This window comes from Taudactylus pleione, unplaced genomic scaffold (genome assembly GCF_031769625.1).
Source record: "Taudactylus pleione unplaced genomic scaffold, aTauple2 ptg000515l, whole genome shotgun sequence".
NCBI lineage: Eukaryota > Metazoa > Chordata > Amphibia > Anura > Myobatrachidae > Taudactylus > Taudactylus pleione.
The window spans coordinates 17,830-34,136 of NW_028284917.1; the positions used below are offsets into that span (position 1 = coordinate 17,830).

Sequence of the window (16,307 nt, forward strand, 5' to 3'; positions counted from 1 at the left end):
GTAAGTGTAACCCGCTATACGCCACCTGAGAGTGGCATATAGTAACACCATCAAATTCCGAAAATACATAATTTTCGGAATTTAATAAATAGCCTAATTTCCATATCCCCATACTAATGTACTAATGTATGGGGAGTGTGGAAATTAATGCAGGGGGACTTAACCAGGAGATATCAGTGATCTATTTTGTGTTAAGTGTCTTCATGAATACTAAAATAACGGTAATTAAGGAAAATGTCCTGAAAAACGTTATTTTAGTGTTGATGAATAGGTCACTGTATATGGTATTAATGATGGTGATTAATTACCCAGCGCGGCTTTCCATGTTTATATAATATATATATTTACATAATATCCCCCATTGTGTATAAATTAAAAATATTGTTTATGACTGTAATTTGTGACTATATCCAGTGGTCAGGTCATGTTGGGGGTGTAATGTCCTATGTCTGTATAGAGTGTAATAGATGTGTATTATGATAATGTACAGTGGTCAGGTCATGTTGGGGGTGTAGTGTCCTATGTCTGTATACAGTGTAATAGATGTGTATTATGATCATGTACAGTGGTCAGGTCATGTTGGGGGTGTAGTGTCCTATGTCTGTATACAGTGTAATAGATGTGTATTATGGTCAGGTCATGTTGGGGGTGTAGTGTCCTATGTCTGTATAGAGTGTAATAGATGTATTATGATCATGTACAGTGGTCAGGACATGTTGGGGGTGTAGTGTCCTATGTCTGTATACAGTGTAATAGATGTGTATTATGATCATGTACAGTGGTCAGGTTATGTTGGGGGTGTAGTGTCCTATGTCTGTATAGAGTGTAATAGATGTGTATTATGGTCATGTACAGTGGTCATGTTGGGGGCGTAGTGTCCTATGTCTGTATACAGTGTAATAGATGTGTATTATGATCATGTACAGTGATCAGGTCATGTTGGGGGTGTAGTGTCCTATGTCTGTATAGAGTGTAATAGATGTGTATTATGGTCATGTACAGTGGTCATGTTGGGGTGTAGTGTCCTATGTCTGCATACAGTGTATTAGATGTGTATTATGGTCATGTACGGCGGTCAGGTCATGTTGGGGGTGTAGTGTCCTATGTCTGTATACAGTGTAATAGATGTGTATTATGGTCATGTACAGTGGTCAGGTCATGTTGGGGGTGTAGTGTCCTATGTCTGTATAATGTGTAATAGATGTGTATTATGGTCATGTACAGTGGTCAGGTCATGTTGGGGGTGTAGTGTCCTATGTCTGTATAGAGTGTAATAGATGTGTATAATGGTCATGTACAGTGATCAGGACATGTTGGGGGTGTAGTGTCCTATGTCTGTACAGACAGAGAGTAATAGATGTGTATTATGGTCATGTACAGTGGTCAGGTCATGTTGGGGGTGTAGTGTCCTATGTCTGTATACAGTGTAATAGAATTGTATTATGGTCATGTACAGTGGTCATGTTGGGGGTATAGTGTCCTATGTCTGTATATACAGTGTAATAGAATTACATTATGATAATATCCAGATTTGTCTGTTTTATTTCAAGTGATACACAGGCGCTATAAACTACAGTAAATTAGTATTTGGTGTAAGGTTCATTTACCCATGACATATATATTATATATATATATATATATATATATATATATATAAATATCATGGCTATTTTTCTGGATAAATAGGTTCAGGAACTGTGGGTGGAGCTATAGAAAAAGAATGATATATGTGTATATATTTATAATATAAATATATATACATATATTTAGTATTTTGAAAAGAAGGCACTGAAAAGGGACTTTAAAATAACTTATCTTATAGAAAATAAATTTTGGCGCAGGTCATTACGTCACAGTTAATGAGAGGTTCGGGAACTGAGGGGTCGATTCAGACCCGGACGCTAAGCTGCGCTCTCTCGCAGCCAAAAGGGGCCTTGTATGCAAATTCCGCGATCGCACTGTCTGGTGTAAGGCATACATGCCTACCCACCCGGTTTTAGCGGGAGGCTCAGGATTTTTCGGGTAACCCTCTGCACCCTCGGAAGGGTAGGCACTTCTCCCGCATTCTGTCCACTTCCTATGGCAATCGGCAATCGCTGGTCCCCGTGTAGGGGCGAATCTTCATGAATCGCGTCATTTAGCACCGCCCCTTATTTAAATTTGTGCCAATCTTGGCAATTTGTCATGGAGGGGGTAGGGCTTAATGACGTGAATTGTCAGGCCCCGCCACCATCGCGACCAACCTTTTTCTCCTCTCTGGGTTCTCCCGGGGAGGAGATAGAAACAGTAGGCAAGTATGGTGTAAGGACGCCCTCTATGTCTTAGAGAGCGACGGCAGAGCGAACGCACGCCGGTCTAAAGACGCCCACTTTTCCTTTCTTTAATCATACACTTCCTGGAGATGATGTGTGTAATCAGAACCATCGAGAGCCATCAGAGCTGCACTCAGCCCTTGAGGTAGACCCTACCCCACCGCAAGCACTGCGATCACTGCAGGCTGAAATCCAACCAAGTGACGTGAACAATGACGCCTCCATGCTAATTATGCACACCCATAAAACTCCGTTTAGACGCCCAGACACGCCTGCGTTCGCAGCACAACTTCGCCGTTCACAAGCACCTTCCCCTGTTACCACCCACAAAAGGCGCTATCTGTCACTCAAAGTAGCTCCCAGTCTGTGTACTACGAGCGCACAATTCCCGAGCGCAGTGAGTGACTCGCGCATGCGCATATTGACGCATACACACGCACAGACAGGCGACTATCGGCTATAGCGTGCGTCCGCGGTTTAGCGTCCTGGTCTGAATCAGGCCCTGTGTTCCTGCTTGTTCCTGCTGACAAATAGCCCTGTATATATTGGTTACATTATCTGTGGGGTATTTTATACTTGAATGGAGAAGTGCTCATTTTTACTGTCTCTGTCCCATTTCTCTCCTACCCTAGGAGTGCCGATGCTCTCGGTACAACCCAAAGGGAAACAGAAAGGCTGTGCTGGTTGCAACCGGAAAATTAAGGACCGATACTTGCTTAAGGCCTTGGATAAGTACTGGCACGAGGACTGCCTAAAATGTGCCTGCTGCGACTGTCGCCTGGGAGAGGTCGGGTCAACGCTCTACACCAAGGCAAATCTCATTCTCTGTCGCAGAGATTACCTGAGGTGAGGGAGATAATATTACTGTGGCTTCAAGACCCTTAGAGGTAAATTTACTAAAAGTGAGAGATTTTAGAAGTGAGTTTTAAAAGAGATGTTGCCCATAGCAACTAATCAGATTCTATTTAACATTTAACTAGCACCTTCTAGAGCAGGGGTTCCCAACCACAGTCCTCAAGGTACACTAACAGTCCAGGTTTTAGGGATAGCCATACTTGAGCACAAGTGACTTAGGGGGTCATTCAGACCCGCTCGCGAGCGCAGGACGCTCACAAGCGGGTCGATGTTGCCCCACTGCGCATGCGCACGACGGAGGGAGCTCCGTCGTGCGCATGCGCGAGACCCAGGTTAGCGACGGGCTCTCCGTCGCTCCGGGTCTCGCACCAAAGGGGACGTGCTGTCGATGTTGATTGACAGCACGACCCCTTTGGTGGGCGTGCCGGCGACGTGACTGCCAGACGGAGGCGTTCCCATGGGAACGCCTACCGTCTGAAGCCGGCCCCACTGACATCAGTAGTGATGTCAGTGGGAGTGATTTTGGCTCTGATAGAGCCAAAATCACTCCAGGGCTTGCGGCAGCGAGACCCTACCGCAGGGTCTCCGTCGCAAGCCCGATGGTCTTGACCATCGCGACCATCATCATGGACGCTCGCATAAGCTGTGGGTGGTCACCCACAGCTATGCGAGCGTCTAGGAGGACGCTCCATTTTCATGGAGGAGGGCCCTGATTCAGAGCGAGCGCTCTGGTCAGAGCGTTCGGCTCTGAATCAGGCCCTTAATTCGTACCTCAGTTATTTTATTTAACCATCTGTGTACAATCATGGATATCACTAAAACCAGAACTGTTAGCGTGCCTTGAGGACCGAGGTTGGGAATCACTGTTCTAGAATATAATAGCTAGAATCTGATTGGTTGCTATGGGCAACATCTCTTTTAAAACTCACTCCTAAACACTCACTTTAGTAAATGTGCCCCTTATAATAAAGAAGCGTGGGTAATATTTATATCAACACTGGTTATATGTGATGGCATCGCTAGGTATCAGTCACATAGATAAGGTACTGAAGTTAAATAGAAATACAATACACACGTTATGTTATTATATGCAAAATCTGCAATGAATAAAATCTGAATAATTAATATAATATAATAGACAGCATGCACATGTACTGCCTGTAGTATTTCTAGAGAATGTGTATGTATGTACGTATGTACAGTATGTAAACCTATTCACACTCACAGTAAGGGAAGGATGAGTGCAGAGAATTAGGTTGAATTAGAGCAGCGTACGTTTCAGTCTGCCTTTAGGCTTTCTTCAGGGGTGTATCTCTATTTTATGAATATTTCAGTGAAAGGTTATAATGATGGAGTCGCCTCTCTCAAAATTCTGCATTTGACCGTGGCCCATGTGAATTTGCTACTTTCATATAGCCCTAATTGGCATGCTATGTGACACTGGCATATCTGTGTTTATAACGGAGTCTCTGAATCTGAATACGAAACGCAGCTGCAAAAAAAAGTCGCACAAAAGTCTCAGGGCCTGATTCAGCAAGGAACGCAGTTGCTTATAGGCACGCAATCGCCCACTGCGATCGGGACTGTGTTCGCAGCGGCTACGCAGGCTCATTGCAGAGTGATTGACAAGAAGTGCCGTTTGTGGGTGGTGATTTTGGGGTGGTCGTCCGAACGCTAGCGTGCCAGTGCATTTCAACAGCGTTGCATGTGCGTGCATAAATTATCCACTGCGATGCCGTACGCAGCCTGAGGCCTCATAGCGTGCGCTGAAGTGAGCAATTCCTGAGTGAGGTCTGACCTGCCTTACCTGTGCGTATGGGTCAGATGGTAACTCCATTGTACCAATGTTTTCGCAGTCTTGTTAACCGTTATGGATGTGCATATAGGTGAAGGGGATGCAGTCAGGAAGCCGACGGTCGAAATGCCGACCGCCGGCTTCCCGACTGTCAAATCCCAGCAAGGTACTAATGACAGGCGTCGAAATCCCGATGCCTCTCATTAGACCTACAGCGGGAGCCCGTTGCCCGGTATACCGAACTAAGGTAAGTCGGGCGCGGACAGCCGAGGAGGGGGGGGGAAGGTTAGGTTTTAAGGCTCCCGGGGGGACTTCGGTTAGGCACCCCCCCAGGAAGGTTAGGTTTAGGCTAGGGTAAGGGGGGGTTAGGCACCCTCGGGGGGAGGTTAGGGTTAGGCACCCCCCCAGCGAGACTTAGGTTTAAGGCTGCTGGGAAGGGGGGTTAGGGTTAGGTACTTAGAGGGGGGTTAGGATTAGGCACTAGGGAGGGAGGTTAGGGTTTAGGCACCCCTAAAGGAGGGTTAGGGGGGGGGAGTAGGGTTAGTAAATACTTACCTTTTGGAGCTGTCGGGATCTTCACTGCTGCCGGTCTTCCGTTGTCGGGATTTGAACCACCGGACATAGGTCCAGCGGTATTTCATACCGATCCCAGGTGAAGTGGGAGTCCCTATGTAGTGCTGCGGCGGAATTGCGATCTCTGTGGATTAGCCTACTATCGCAGTTGAACTGCGTGCGTACGCTATATTGCCCTCAGATAGAAAATAGTGTTGGTAATTCAATAATAACTACTATAAACATTGTGGTGAAACCCCCACATTCTAGTACGTGTTCTGTACTCACAAGACGTTAGTAATAGAGGGTGTGGACCAAAGATTTGCAGCTTTTTAGCCTGTTGTCGCTGCATTGTGCTTCCTGCTGAGAGCGAATAGCAACTTTGCTGGTAGTTTCTCTGTGACATTATTGCACACGGATGTACTGCATGTTGGAGATGTATCTACTACAGTCACTGTTTGATTGATGAGTTCACACAGACGCACAAATCCCTGGCGTCCAGGGAAAGAAGCCGGATAGGGGCGGAGGGATCCAAAAGGATCCCTCTTTGCAACCCGGGAGCGGGGTGTGCGCCATTTCGCAGTCAAGTTCCGAAAATATTAAATTTTCGGAGCATGATGATTTCTGTCCCCATACTAGTGTATGGGGACAGCGGGCCACATTACGAGAGAAAGGCAATCAGGAGATATCTGTGATACCAGTGTTTGGGGAGCTATGTGTGATACCAGTGTATGGGGAGCTATCTGCGATACTAGCGTATGGGAAGATATCTGTGATACTAGCGTATGGGGAGATACCTGTGATACTAGTGTATGGGGAGATATCTGTGATACTAGTGTATGGGAAGATATCTGTGATACTAGTGTACGGGGAGATATCTGTGATACTAGTGTATGGGGAGATATCTGTGATACTATTGTATGGAGAGATATCTGCGATACTAGTGTATGGGGAGCTATCTGCGATACTAGTGTATGGGGAGATATCTGCGATACTAGTCTATGGGGAGATATCTGCGATACTAGTCTATGGGGAGATATCTGCGATACTAGTCTATGGGGAGATATCTGCGATACTAGCCTATGGGGAGATATCTGCAATACTAGCGTATGGGAAGATAGCTGGGATACTAGCGTATGGGGAGATATCTGTGATACCAGTGTATGGGAAGATATCTGCGATACTAGTGTATGGGGAGATATCTGTGATACTAGTGTATGGGGAGCTATCTGCGATACTAGTGTATGGGGAGCTATCTGCGATACTAGTGTATGGGGAGCTATCTGCGATACTAGTGTATGGGGAGCTATCTGCGATACTAGTGTATGGGGAGATATCTGCGATACTAGTGTATGGGGAGCTATCTGCGATACTAGTGTATGGGGAGCTATCTGCGATACTAGTGTATGGGGAGCTATCTGTGATACTAGTGTATGGGGAGATATCTGTGATACTAGTGTATGGGGAGATATCTGTGATACTAGTGTATGGGGAGATATCTGTGATACTAGTGTATGGAGAGATATCTGATACTAGTGTATGGGGAGATATCTGCGATACTAGTGTATGGGGAGATATCTGCGATACTAGTGTATGGGGAGATATCTGTGATACTAGTGTATGGGGAGATATCTGTGATATCTCCTGCTTTACCTTTTTGATGAATGACACGGACACTTAATTTCTACATTTTGTAGAAATGAAGTGATAATGAATAGACCCCTATAAGTGTAGAGATTAGGGCCCTCATTCAGAGCCGTTCGCTATTTGCGGTCGTTCGTTTAAAAACAAGGGGTGGCTATTCAAATGATCCGTACGCACATTGCAGTCTGTTCACACCTCTAAGTCTGAACGAACGAGCAAAACATACGCTCGTTTATTTGTTAAAAACGCCCCCTGGCCGCTCGCATCCTACGTCATGTCCGCTATTTATTAGATTAATCGAGTACATCGACAAGGGTATGAACTGCTCGCTATTCTTGTGGTTGGTGTTTGCTACCACAAATTTGCGAGCAGTTCTGGCTCTAAAATAACCCAGTGACGTGATCAATGACGCTGCTGTTTTAAATATACACACCCATAAAACGCCCGTTTTGACCTTTAAGCACGCCTGCGTTCGGATCTCCACTCCCCATTTTCAAGCACCTTCCCCTGTTACCACCCACATACGCCTCATTCTGTCACTCAAAATAGCAGGCACTCGCTATATAGCGTACAAACGATTTTCGGCCGCACTGACTGGTTCGCGCATGCGTACTAAAAAGCGTACGCATGCGCAGATGTGCAAACATCGCTCGGAACGAGCGTACTGCCGCTAACGAGCGGCTCTGAATGAGGGCCTAGGTGCAGTGGTATTATAGTGTAAGTGTTGTGTTTTTATGTAAACTCTTTAGCACAATCATACTACAATGGATGTGGTATAATAAGTCCTCAGTCAGAATGAGTTTAATTCTGTCCCCTAGCCTAACCCTAGCTGTAGCCTAACATTAACCCCAGTCTAACCCTAGCTGCAGCCTAACCCTAACCTCAGCCTAACCCTAGCTGCAGCTTAACCACAACCTAACCCTAACCACAGCCTAACCCTAACCTCAGCCTAACCCTAACCACAGCCTAACCCTAACCTCAGCCTAACCTCAGCCTAACCCTAGCTGCAGCTTAACCACAACCTAACCCTAACCACAGCCTAACCCTAACCTCAGCCTAACCCTAACCACAGCCTAACCCTAACCCCAGCCTAACCCTAACCTCAGCCTAACCCTAGCTGCAGCTTAACCACAACCTAACCATAACCTCAGCCTAACCCTAACCACAGCGTAACCCTTAACTCAGCCTAACCCTAACCACAGCCTAACCCTAACCACAGCCTAACTCTAACCACAGCCTAACCCTAATCCAAGCCGCAGCCTAACCCTAACCTCAGCCTAACCTTAACCATACAGCCTAACTCTAACCACAACCTAACTCTAGCCCCAGCCGCTGCCTAACCTTAACCCCAGTCTAACCCCGGAGCAGGGCATGCGCAGTGTGAAACACGCAAGATACAATCCGCGGACAGACTTGCATTCAACTCTGGACCAGCTCCATAGTAGGCCTCATTCTCAGTCAGACACGCTTGAGCTATTTTTTTGTTGTTCTGTGCATGTATCTAAATCACACTGCGCATGTCCAGAGTCTGCGCTCGCAGAGTCGCAGTGGCGATTGAGACGCACAGGAGACCCGCGGATGTCTTGAAAATGTATCAGACATTCCTGGGCGGTGACAGGGAGATGGCTAAGCGGGCGCATAGAGATGATCCATCATATGGGAGTGCGGCGGACGTGTCGCTGATAGCGGATACGAGTTCTCATTGGAGGCCATACTCTGACGGACAATCTGCGTCTAGCGAGTTTTCAGTGCGACCGATGGTAGCGTCTAAAAGTGGGTTTCTCACTCATTGTACATGCAGGCGCACGGCTGTACCCCAGGGAAGGGCTTTTAGCGGCATTTGCATAGTGTCGCACACGCAGTACCGCCAATAGACGCAGGCACATACGCTACAGCGTCTCACTTAGAATCAGGCCCTGTATGAGGTGCACAACCTGCTTATATAGTAACAAGATTTCCAACTAACTGCAAAGCAGCCCCAGGGTCCACAGCGGTTTAATGGAAAGAGCTTGTGCGCTGTTTCAGATGTTGACATGAGACTAATACCACAGATTCATATAAGACCCTGACATTTCAGAAATACAGGATATACGATCTCTGTCCTTTGCAGAATGATAGCCATTATTACCCATTCAAGGGGATGTCCATAAATGATTAATACCAGCACTTCCCGTACAGACCCCTACCCTACCGTATTGTCCATTCCTCGCACAGACTGCATCGTCCTGGTATTCCCACCAAATGTATTACTAAGGACACAGCCGCAGAGACTAATTGGCCCAGATGCTCGTTCCCTCGTCTAGGACTTGATGGAGCCCAGCGGTGTCTCACAATAACCAGGGGAATTTTATTTGTAGCAATTTCATTCACGGCCGTTTTGACAGGCTGGAAACAAATGGCTGATGGTGAAGTATAAGTGGCTGCCCTCTGAGCTCCCCGAGGTGCGCCACGGACAATGTGCGAAATGAATAGAAGATATTATCACCAGCCTGTAGTTACTCCGCTCTGCAGCCTGGAATAATCTCAGGCACAGGGCCAAACGTCAGGACCAGAGCCCTCCAATTCCGTCCTGTGCCAGGCATGTATTCAGCCATCTACTGGTCAGCGCAAAACGCCTGGAACATGCGTCAATTGCAGCTTCCAGTGTTTGCAGTGGAGCTTATGCACATATGCGCCAAAACCGTAAGCTCTAAGAGCCGCACGTGAAAATAGAGGCTTTTGTGCCATTATATTGAGTCGGCGGAACATCGAGATGTGTCCACCGCTGCACCAGTAGCATCTGCTGCCCCAGGCCAGACGTACTTACACCCTAATACACTTACACCCAACTAGGTCATAAGCACAAGATGTTGTTTTGTTTTTTTAACTTTGGTTTTGATAACGAAAAACAGATTCGCTGTTCGGTTTGATTTAAAATAAAGAATCCCCTTTGCTAATACAATCTTTCCGAACAAAAGTAGCAAAAACAAACTCTATAATACACCCGCAAACCATGTAATATAGATAGGTTCAATGAAGAAAGCACTTATCAGCTTCAGAGATGATTACGCAATCAGCCAATCAGAAGCAGGTAGCTAGTGCTGGCCAGCGTCCTCACTAGCAAGGTAGGGCCCCAGTACTCTAATCATGGGTATCATAGGAATGGGTATTCCTTCCTTATAAAGGAAAAAAAAACCTCTTTGCATGCTGGGGATGGGGGCACACTGTGAGCCCTTCAGTCTGGCACAAATCTGGGAGGGGGTGGGGGGGAGGCAATTTTGGCGGGACAGTCCCCCCAGGAGTAAAGGTTGGGAGCATTCTCTCTCTCTTGGCTTGTGCAGCAGCTCGGGAAGCCGCATGGACTGTACAGAAGCTCGGGAGGCCACAACCTAACCCTACCAGGGGGCTGTCTAACCCTAAGTTTCACCCCCCCCCCCCCGGGAGCCCCTAACTTGACCCTCTACCCCCTGCGACTGTCCGCGCCCAGCATACCTTCGATCGGGATGCCTTGCTCCCGGCGTAGGTAAAATGACAGGCGTCACGATTAGACAGTCAGGATTTAGACCTACGGCACCCCGACTGCATACCAGCTGTACCCACGTGTGGAATAACCACACAGCAGAACAAAGTCGCCCTCCAGCTGCGTTTCTCATGCACACAAACAGCAGTGGGAATGTGAAGCATGCGGACAAACACCGGCTTCGACGGACTGCACCGGCTGCAGCCCCCAGAAGCCGGATAGGTCTGGCGGAAAGGCTCACTGGGGGTGGCGGATTTTACTGCCCCTAGATATAATCTGACACTGCTATCCATGTATTTATAAGTGCGGCAACAGCGCAATAAAGCATTTAGGGGTGTGCGAGCCCTTAATGCAGACTGAAACCTATGAGGTTTATTCATCTAATGCCCAGGAGCTGGAGTTTTTGCAGGATGACTATAGCCTTCCTCGGGAACCTCCTGCGTTATTGCCCCTTGCACTTATTTGCCATGAGAAGCGTCGGTACTTGTCCCCCGATTTCTAACACATCTCAAGATGGAGTTATCGTGGATAGGAGATGCTTGATCATTAAAATACAGCAATTTTTGTTATCTATCTTTAAATAAATAGATTAAAAAAAACCAGCAATTTTTGTTATCTATCTTTAAATAAATAAAGAGATTAAAAAAAACAGCAATTTTTGTTATCTATCTTTAAATAAATAGATTAAAAAAAAAACAGCAATTTTTGTTATTTATCTTTAAATAAATAAAGAGATTAAAAAAAAAATACAGCAATTTTTTTTATACTGTATTTTTTTTATTTGTATTTCTTTTTTTTTAATTATTATTTAAACAGTATATTTTTTTTAATTTTTCATGGATTTTGGAACTGGTAGCCCAAGTTTGCTCTCCCAGGGCATGTAGTTTGGATCGGCCATACGCTGTAAACTGAACGCCACATGGTGGGTGGGGAGAGAGCGTCAGCCACCGCGGCATGAGAAGTAAATTTTTTCAGCGTAAATAGGGGAATTACGTCTCTCCCAGGTATTATCCCAGCGTACAGTAAACAGGATGCTGTGCTCGGAGAGAGGCTGTATTATGTGCGCATTGTAAGCTAGATTTACCTCAGCCACACTATACATAAAGACCGTTAACACTTCAAGTAATGGAAAAAGTCGCCAAAATTGCTACCTTTTTTATTTCCCACCCTTTAAAAGTTTCTCCGTGTGATTTAATATCTGAAGCGTATCGCCAGGATCTGAAGTCGCACAAAGACCTTGCTCTATTTTTACATCAAGTGATAGACTTTAAAAAGTGTCAAGCGTTCCAACTCCTTGTCGTTTTATTCTGTACGGAGCTGCTGCAACCTTTTTCCTTCCCAGCGAGGGTAATAGAGCAAAGCGGCGACGGCTTCTGAGGAGCAGAATACAAGAGAATATTTAAGGCTGCTAAATGCCCCGATTAGATCTTTCGGAGACGTTCCATGATTTTATATAAAAGGCGGCACAGAAAACGTCCTTTTTTTTTTTTTTACCCTGGTTTATTGACAACGCTATTGAAGATTGTTAAAGTGAGAATTGCAGGAGACATGTCTGCACATAAAATCGGCCCGTCACCATGAATTAAGACCTATTCAAGAATACATCAAAACTACCTACAGTACCGGTTCTTCCAGGGTCTTTGAATACAGTTCAGGAAAGTGAGCATTATTAGTCATTAAGACAATGTAGGTGAGGATTGTAGTAAAAAGCAGGAACGGGTTTTAAGTTAAAAAAAAAAAAACACAGCAAAGGATTATGGGCCTGATTCAGAAACGGACGCAGAGCCGATACTTTCGGAAAACGAATGATTGTTTGCTATTGCAGGTATGCGAACACTGCACTGCAAAGGCGCTGTGATTGCATTGCGATTCTCTAGTACATAGGAATTACTCGCAATGTGGGCGACAGCGTTTGGGGGTGGCAGCAGTGGGCGTCGCTGTGCTACGGAAGCAATTAGCATATTTTAGCAACTGCGATCCGTGAGGGAATGGAGTTGTGATTGCATTAGCGTCGATCTCTGAATCAGGCCCTATGTCCGCACTTGGGGCCTGATTCACTATCATTCGCAACTGCGATTGCAATAGTAATTACCCACGCAGTCTCACTGCTATAGTATGCCAATCCATTGCGATCGCTATGCCGCCGTAGCACAACATAAGGGCGCCCACTTTACCTTACACACATCCGTAATCCTTAGCAAGACTGCGAAACCATCGGTAACATGGAGTACTATCGCAGCCTCACGCACACTTGCACAAGCTCTGACCTTACTCAGGAATTGCTAACTTCATCACACTATATGGGGCCTCAGGCTGCGTAAGGCATCGCAGTGGGTAATTTATGCACGCCCCTGCAACGGCGTGACAGAGCGCTCGCTCTGAATCAGGGCCGTCCTTCTTCATTTTTAGAGCGGCCTCCTGGCCGCTCATATAGCTGTGGGTGACCACCCACAGCTATAGCGAGCGGCCAGGAAGATGGCCGCGATGGTCAAGACCATCGCGACCATCGGGCTTGCGACAAGACCCTTGTGGTATCAGAGCCAAAAGCACTCCCACTGACATAATTTGTGATGTCAGTGGGGCCGGCCCCAGACGGTAGGCGTTCCCATGGGAACGCCTCCGTCTGGGCAGCCACGCCCACCAAAGGGGGCGTGCTGTCACTCACCATCGACAGCACGCCCCCTTTGTAGCGAGACCCATAGCGACGGCTTGCCCGTCGCTATCTGGGTCTCGCGCATGCACACGATGGAGCGGGGTCCGTTGTGCGCATGCGCACTGGGCCAACATCGACCCGCTTGCGAGCGCTCAGCGCTCGCGAGCGGGTCTGAATTAGGCCCAGAGATCATTGCTGTCGGCACTTGTCACCAGGTCAGAAAATCTGCATCTATCTAGCATATAAAAGCGTTAGGATTTTGTGCATATTTCGATCAAAACAATTAAGATTACAGCCTTAGTCAAGGGACCCTCATTATACAAGATGAAATGACTGGTAAATGCACAGATGCAGGGACTGATTCTGAGCTGATAGCTGCAGAAGTCTACGCTAATGCCTGAATCTGCACATTGGGCCGGGTTAATTACGGGTCGCTGTTGCGATCTCAGCTCCGTAATTGCAGGCAGGTCTGCTGCGAAAATATGCTAATGATTGCTATGGCAATGCCAGCATAGAGACGCCCACTGTCTCCCACTACAGCTATCTCACATCCGTAATACATTGCAGTCCTGAGTATACATCGGTAACATCGAATACCATCGGCCCCTCACGCACAATTACAGCAGCCCTGACCTTACTTGCTAAATTGCTAACCTTGTTGCACGCAGTGAGGATATGCTTGCCTACCCTCCTGATTCGGCCAGGAGCCTCCCAAAAATCGGGTGCCACCCCCGGCTCCCCAAAATGGCAGGCAAGCCTCCCGGCAGCTGCGACACCTCTGCACCCCCCCAACCCACACGATTATAAGAGAATCCCCCGCAGCAGGGGGGGCTCGTGACGCGATTCCGGCAGAATCGCGTCATTTTGGCCCTGCCCCCTGCTTCATAATGCTGGTAATCCCGGCATTGTGCAGCGGAGCCGAGGCAAAAATAACGCAATCACGTGAGCACGCCCCGCTCCGCCCACAACTTCCAGCCACGCCCCCTTGATTTGCGACCTGGCTACCCCCTCCCGGTAGGGGCAACCAGAAAGTCGGCAACCCTGAGTGAGGACTGAAGCTGCGTATGCAATCACACTGGCTAATTTATGCACGCCCACGCAACGGCGCTCAAACGGTCAGGCACACCGGCGTTTTTCCACTGCCCTGTCAATCACTCTGCGATGGCTCTGCGTGGTCGCAGTGCAATCGCAGTGTTGCCTTCACGCATGCGCACTGCGATTCATACGCTTACGCAGTACGCAACAATCGCCCGTCTGCATACGCTTTAGCAATAGCACTCCGTAATTAATCAGGCCCATTGATTTTACGCCATTCGCTGCAATAGCAACCTCTAGTATCAGCACTTGCACCAGACCCTATTTGCCGACATTCTGGCTTCCCCCGCGACATATGGGGGTGTTGCATTAGGGGTGGATGGGGGGCGTGATCACACGGTCGCATCTTCGTGGCCTCGACCCTGCTGCACAAAGCCTGGATTACCGGCATTGTGAAGCAGGGGGTGGGGCCACGAAGATGTGATTCAGAGCTAATCAGAGTCTCCCCGCTGTGGAGGGGTGTTGCAGGGGGTCATGGGGGTATGCAGGAGGGTGGCGCCGGCTGGGAGACTTGCATGACCCGATTTTCAGGAACCCCCGGCTGTTCTGGGAAAACAGGTAAGTATGCACTAGACCCGTGCTAGATTAGAGAGATACATCAGACACAGCCGTCCCTTCCCTGTATGCATGACTCACCTTTCAGACACTCCCATGACCTTCCCACAAGACAGGGCGGTTCCGTGCGGTTGCGTTGTTGCTGCCCAATTCTCGCCCTGAAACACCCAATTTCACTGAAAGACGGATTTTGCCAAGTTTGTCCTAATCTGAATTGGACGGACATACTTACAAATGCGTAAATTCACATCTGCGCATGCGCTGTGGGCAAATACGTGCCCCATGCGCCCCTGCACAAACATCCGTCTGACTCACAAACATCCAGACAAGGGCTCCCCCTAATTGGCCTGGTATAGCCTCGTCTGGCAGTAGTCGGGACAACATTAGGCAGGAAAAGCACTATGGGCCTGATTCAGAGCCGTTCGTAAGCGGCCGCTCGTTTGCTCCGAGCGATGTTCGCACAACTGCGCATGCGTATGGGTTTTAGTACGCATGCGCGAACCAGTCATTGCGGTCGGAAATTGTGTGCTCGCAAAATAGCGAATGCCTGCTAATTTGAGTGACAGGAGGAGGCGTTTGTGGGTGGTAACAGGGGAAGGTGCTTGAAAACGGGGAGTGGAGATCCGAACGCAGGCGTGCCAAACGGTCAAAACGGGCGTTTTAAGGGTGTGCATAATTAACAAAGCAGCGTCATCGACCACGTCACTTGGTTGTCTTTTAGCCTGAACTGATCGCATGATTGCGGTAGGAAAATGCTACCACAAGCACTGCGAGCAGTTCAGATGCCTTTCGATGTACTCGATTAATCTAATAAATAGCGGAGGTGATGTATGATGCGAGCGGCCAGGGGGCGTTTTTTAAAAAATAGCGAGTGCATGTTTCGTTCGCTTGTTCAGACATAGAGGCGTCGACAGACCGCAAAGAGCGAGCGCTCTATTTAAATATCCAGCCCCTTTTTCTGAACGAGCGAGCGCAAATAACGTCCGGCTCTGAATCAGGCCCTATGCCCGGGCTCTGCCTTACCTATATTATACATAGGGCCAGCCTGCCTGGTAATAGCTGCCAGCCTGGGTATCTGGGAAGAGTACATTTTATCTGTAACGTAACCTAATCCTAACCCTCCGCTAACCTAACCCTAAACTCCCCTCCTGTTACCTAATCCTAACCCTCCGCTCCGCTAACCTAATCCTAACCTCCCCTCCCATTACCTAATCCTATCCCTCCGCTAACCTAACCCTAACCTCCCCTCCCGTTACCTAACCCTCCGCTAACCTAACCCTAACCTCCCCTCCTGTTACCTAATCCTAACCCTCCGCTCCGCTAACCTAATCCTAACCTCCCCTCCCA

At 47.7% G+C, this 16,307-nt stretch overlaps 1 protein-coding gene across 1 annotated transcript in view; it reads left to right on the forward strand.

Moving 5' to 3' along the window:
* Window positions 1–2,948: 2,948 nt before the first annotated feature.
* LMO1 (LIM domain only 1) overlaps window positions 2,949–16,307 on the forward strand; it is a 31,450-nt gene continuing 18,091 nt past the window's right edge. The window contains exon 1 of the mRNA XM_088450303.1: window positions 2,949–3,158. Coding sequence (XP_088306429.1) covers window positions 2,953–3,158 — 206 coding nt within the window. The 5' untranslated portion in view covers window positions 2,949–2,952. The remainder of the gene's footprint in view (window positions 3,159–16,307) is intronic.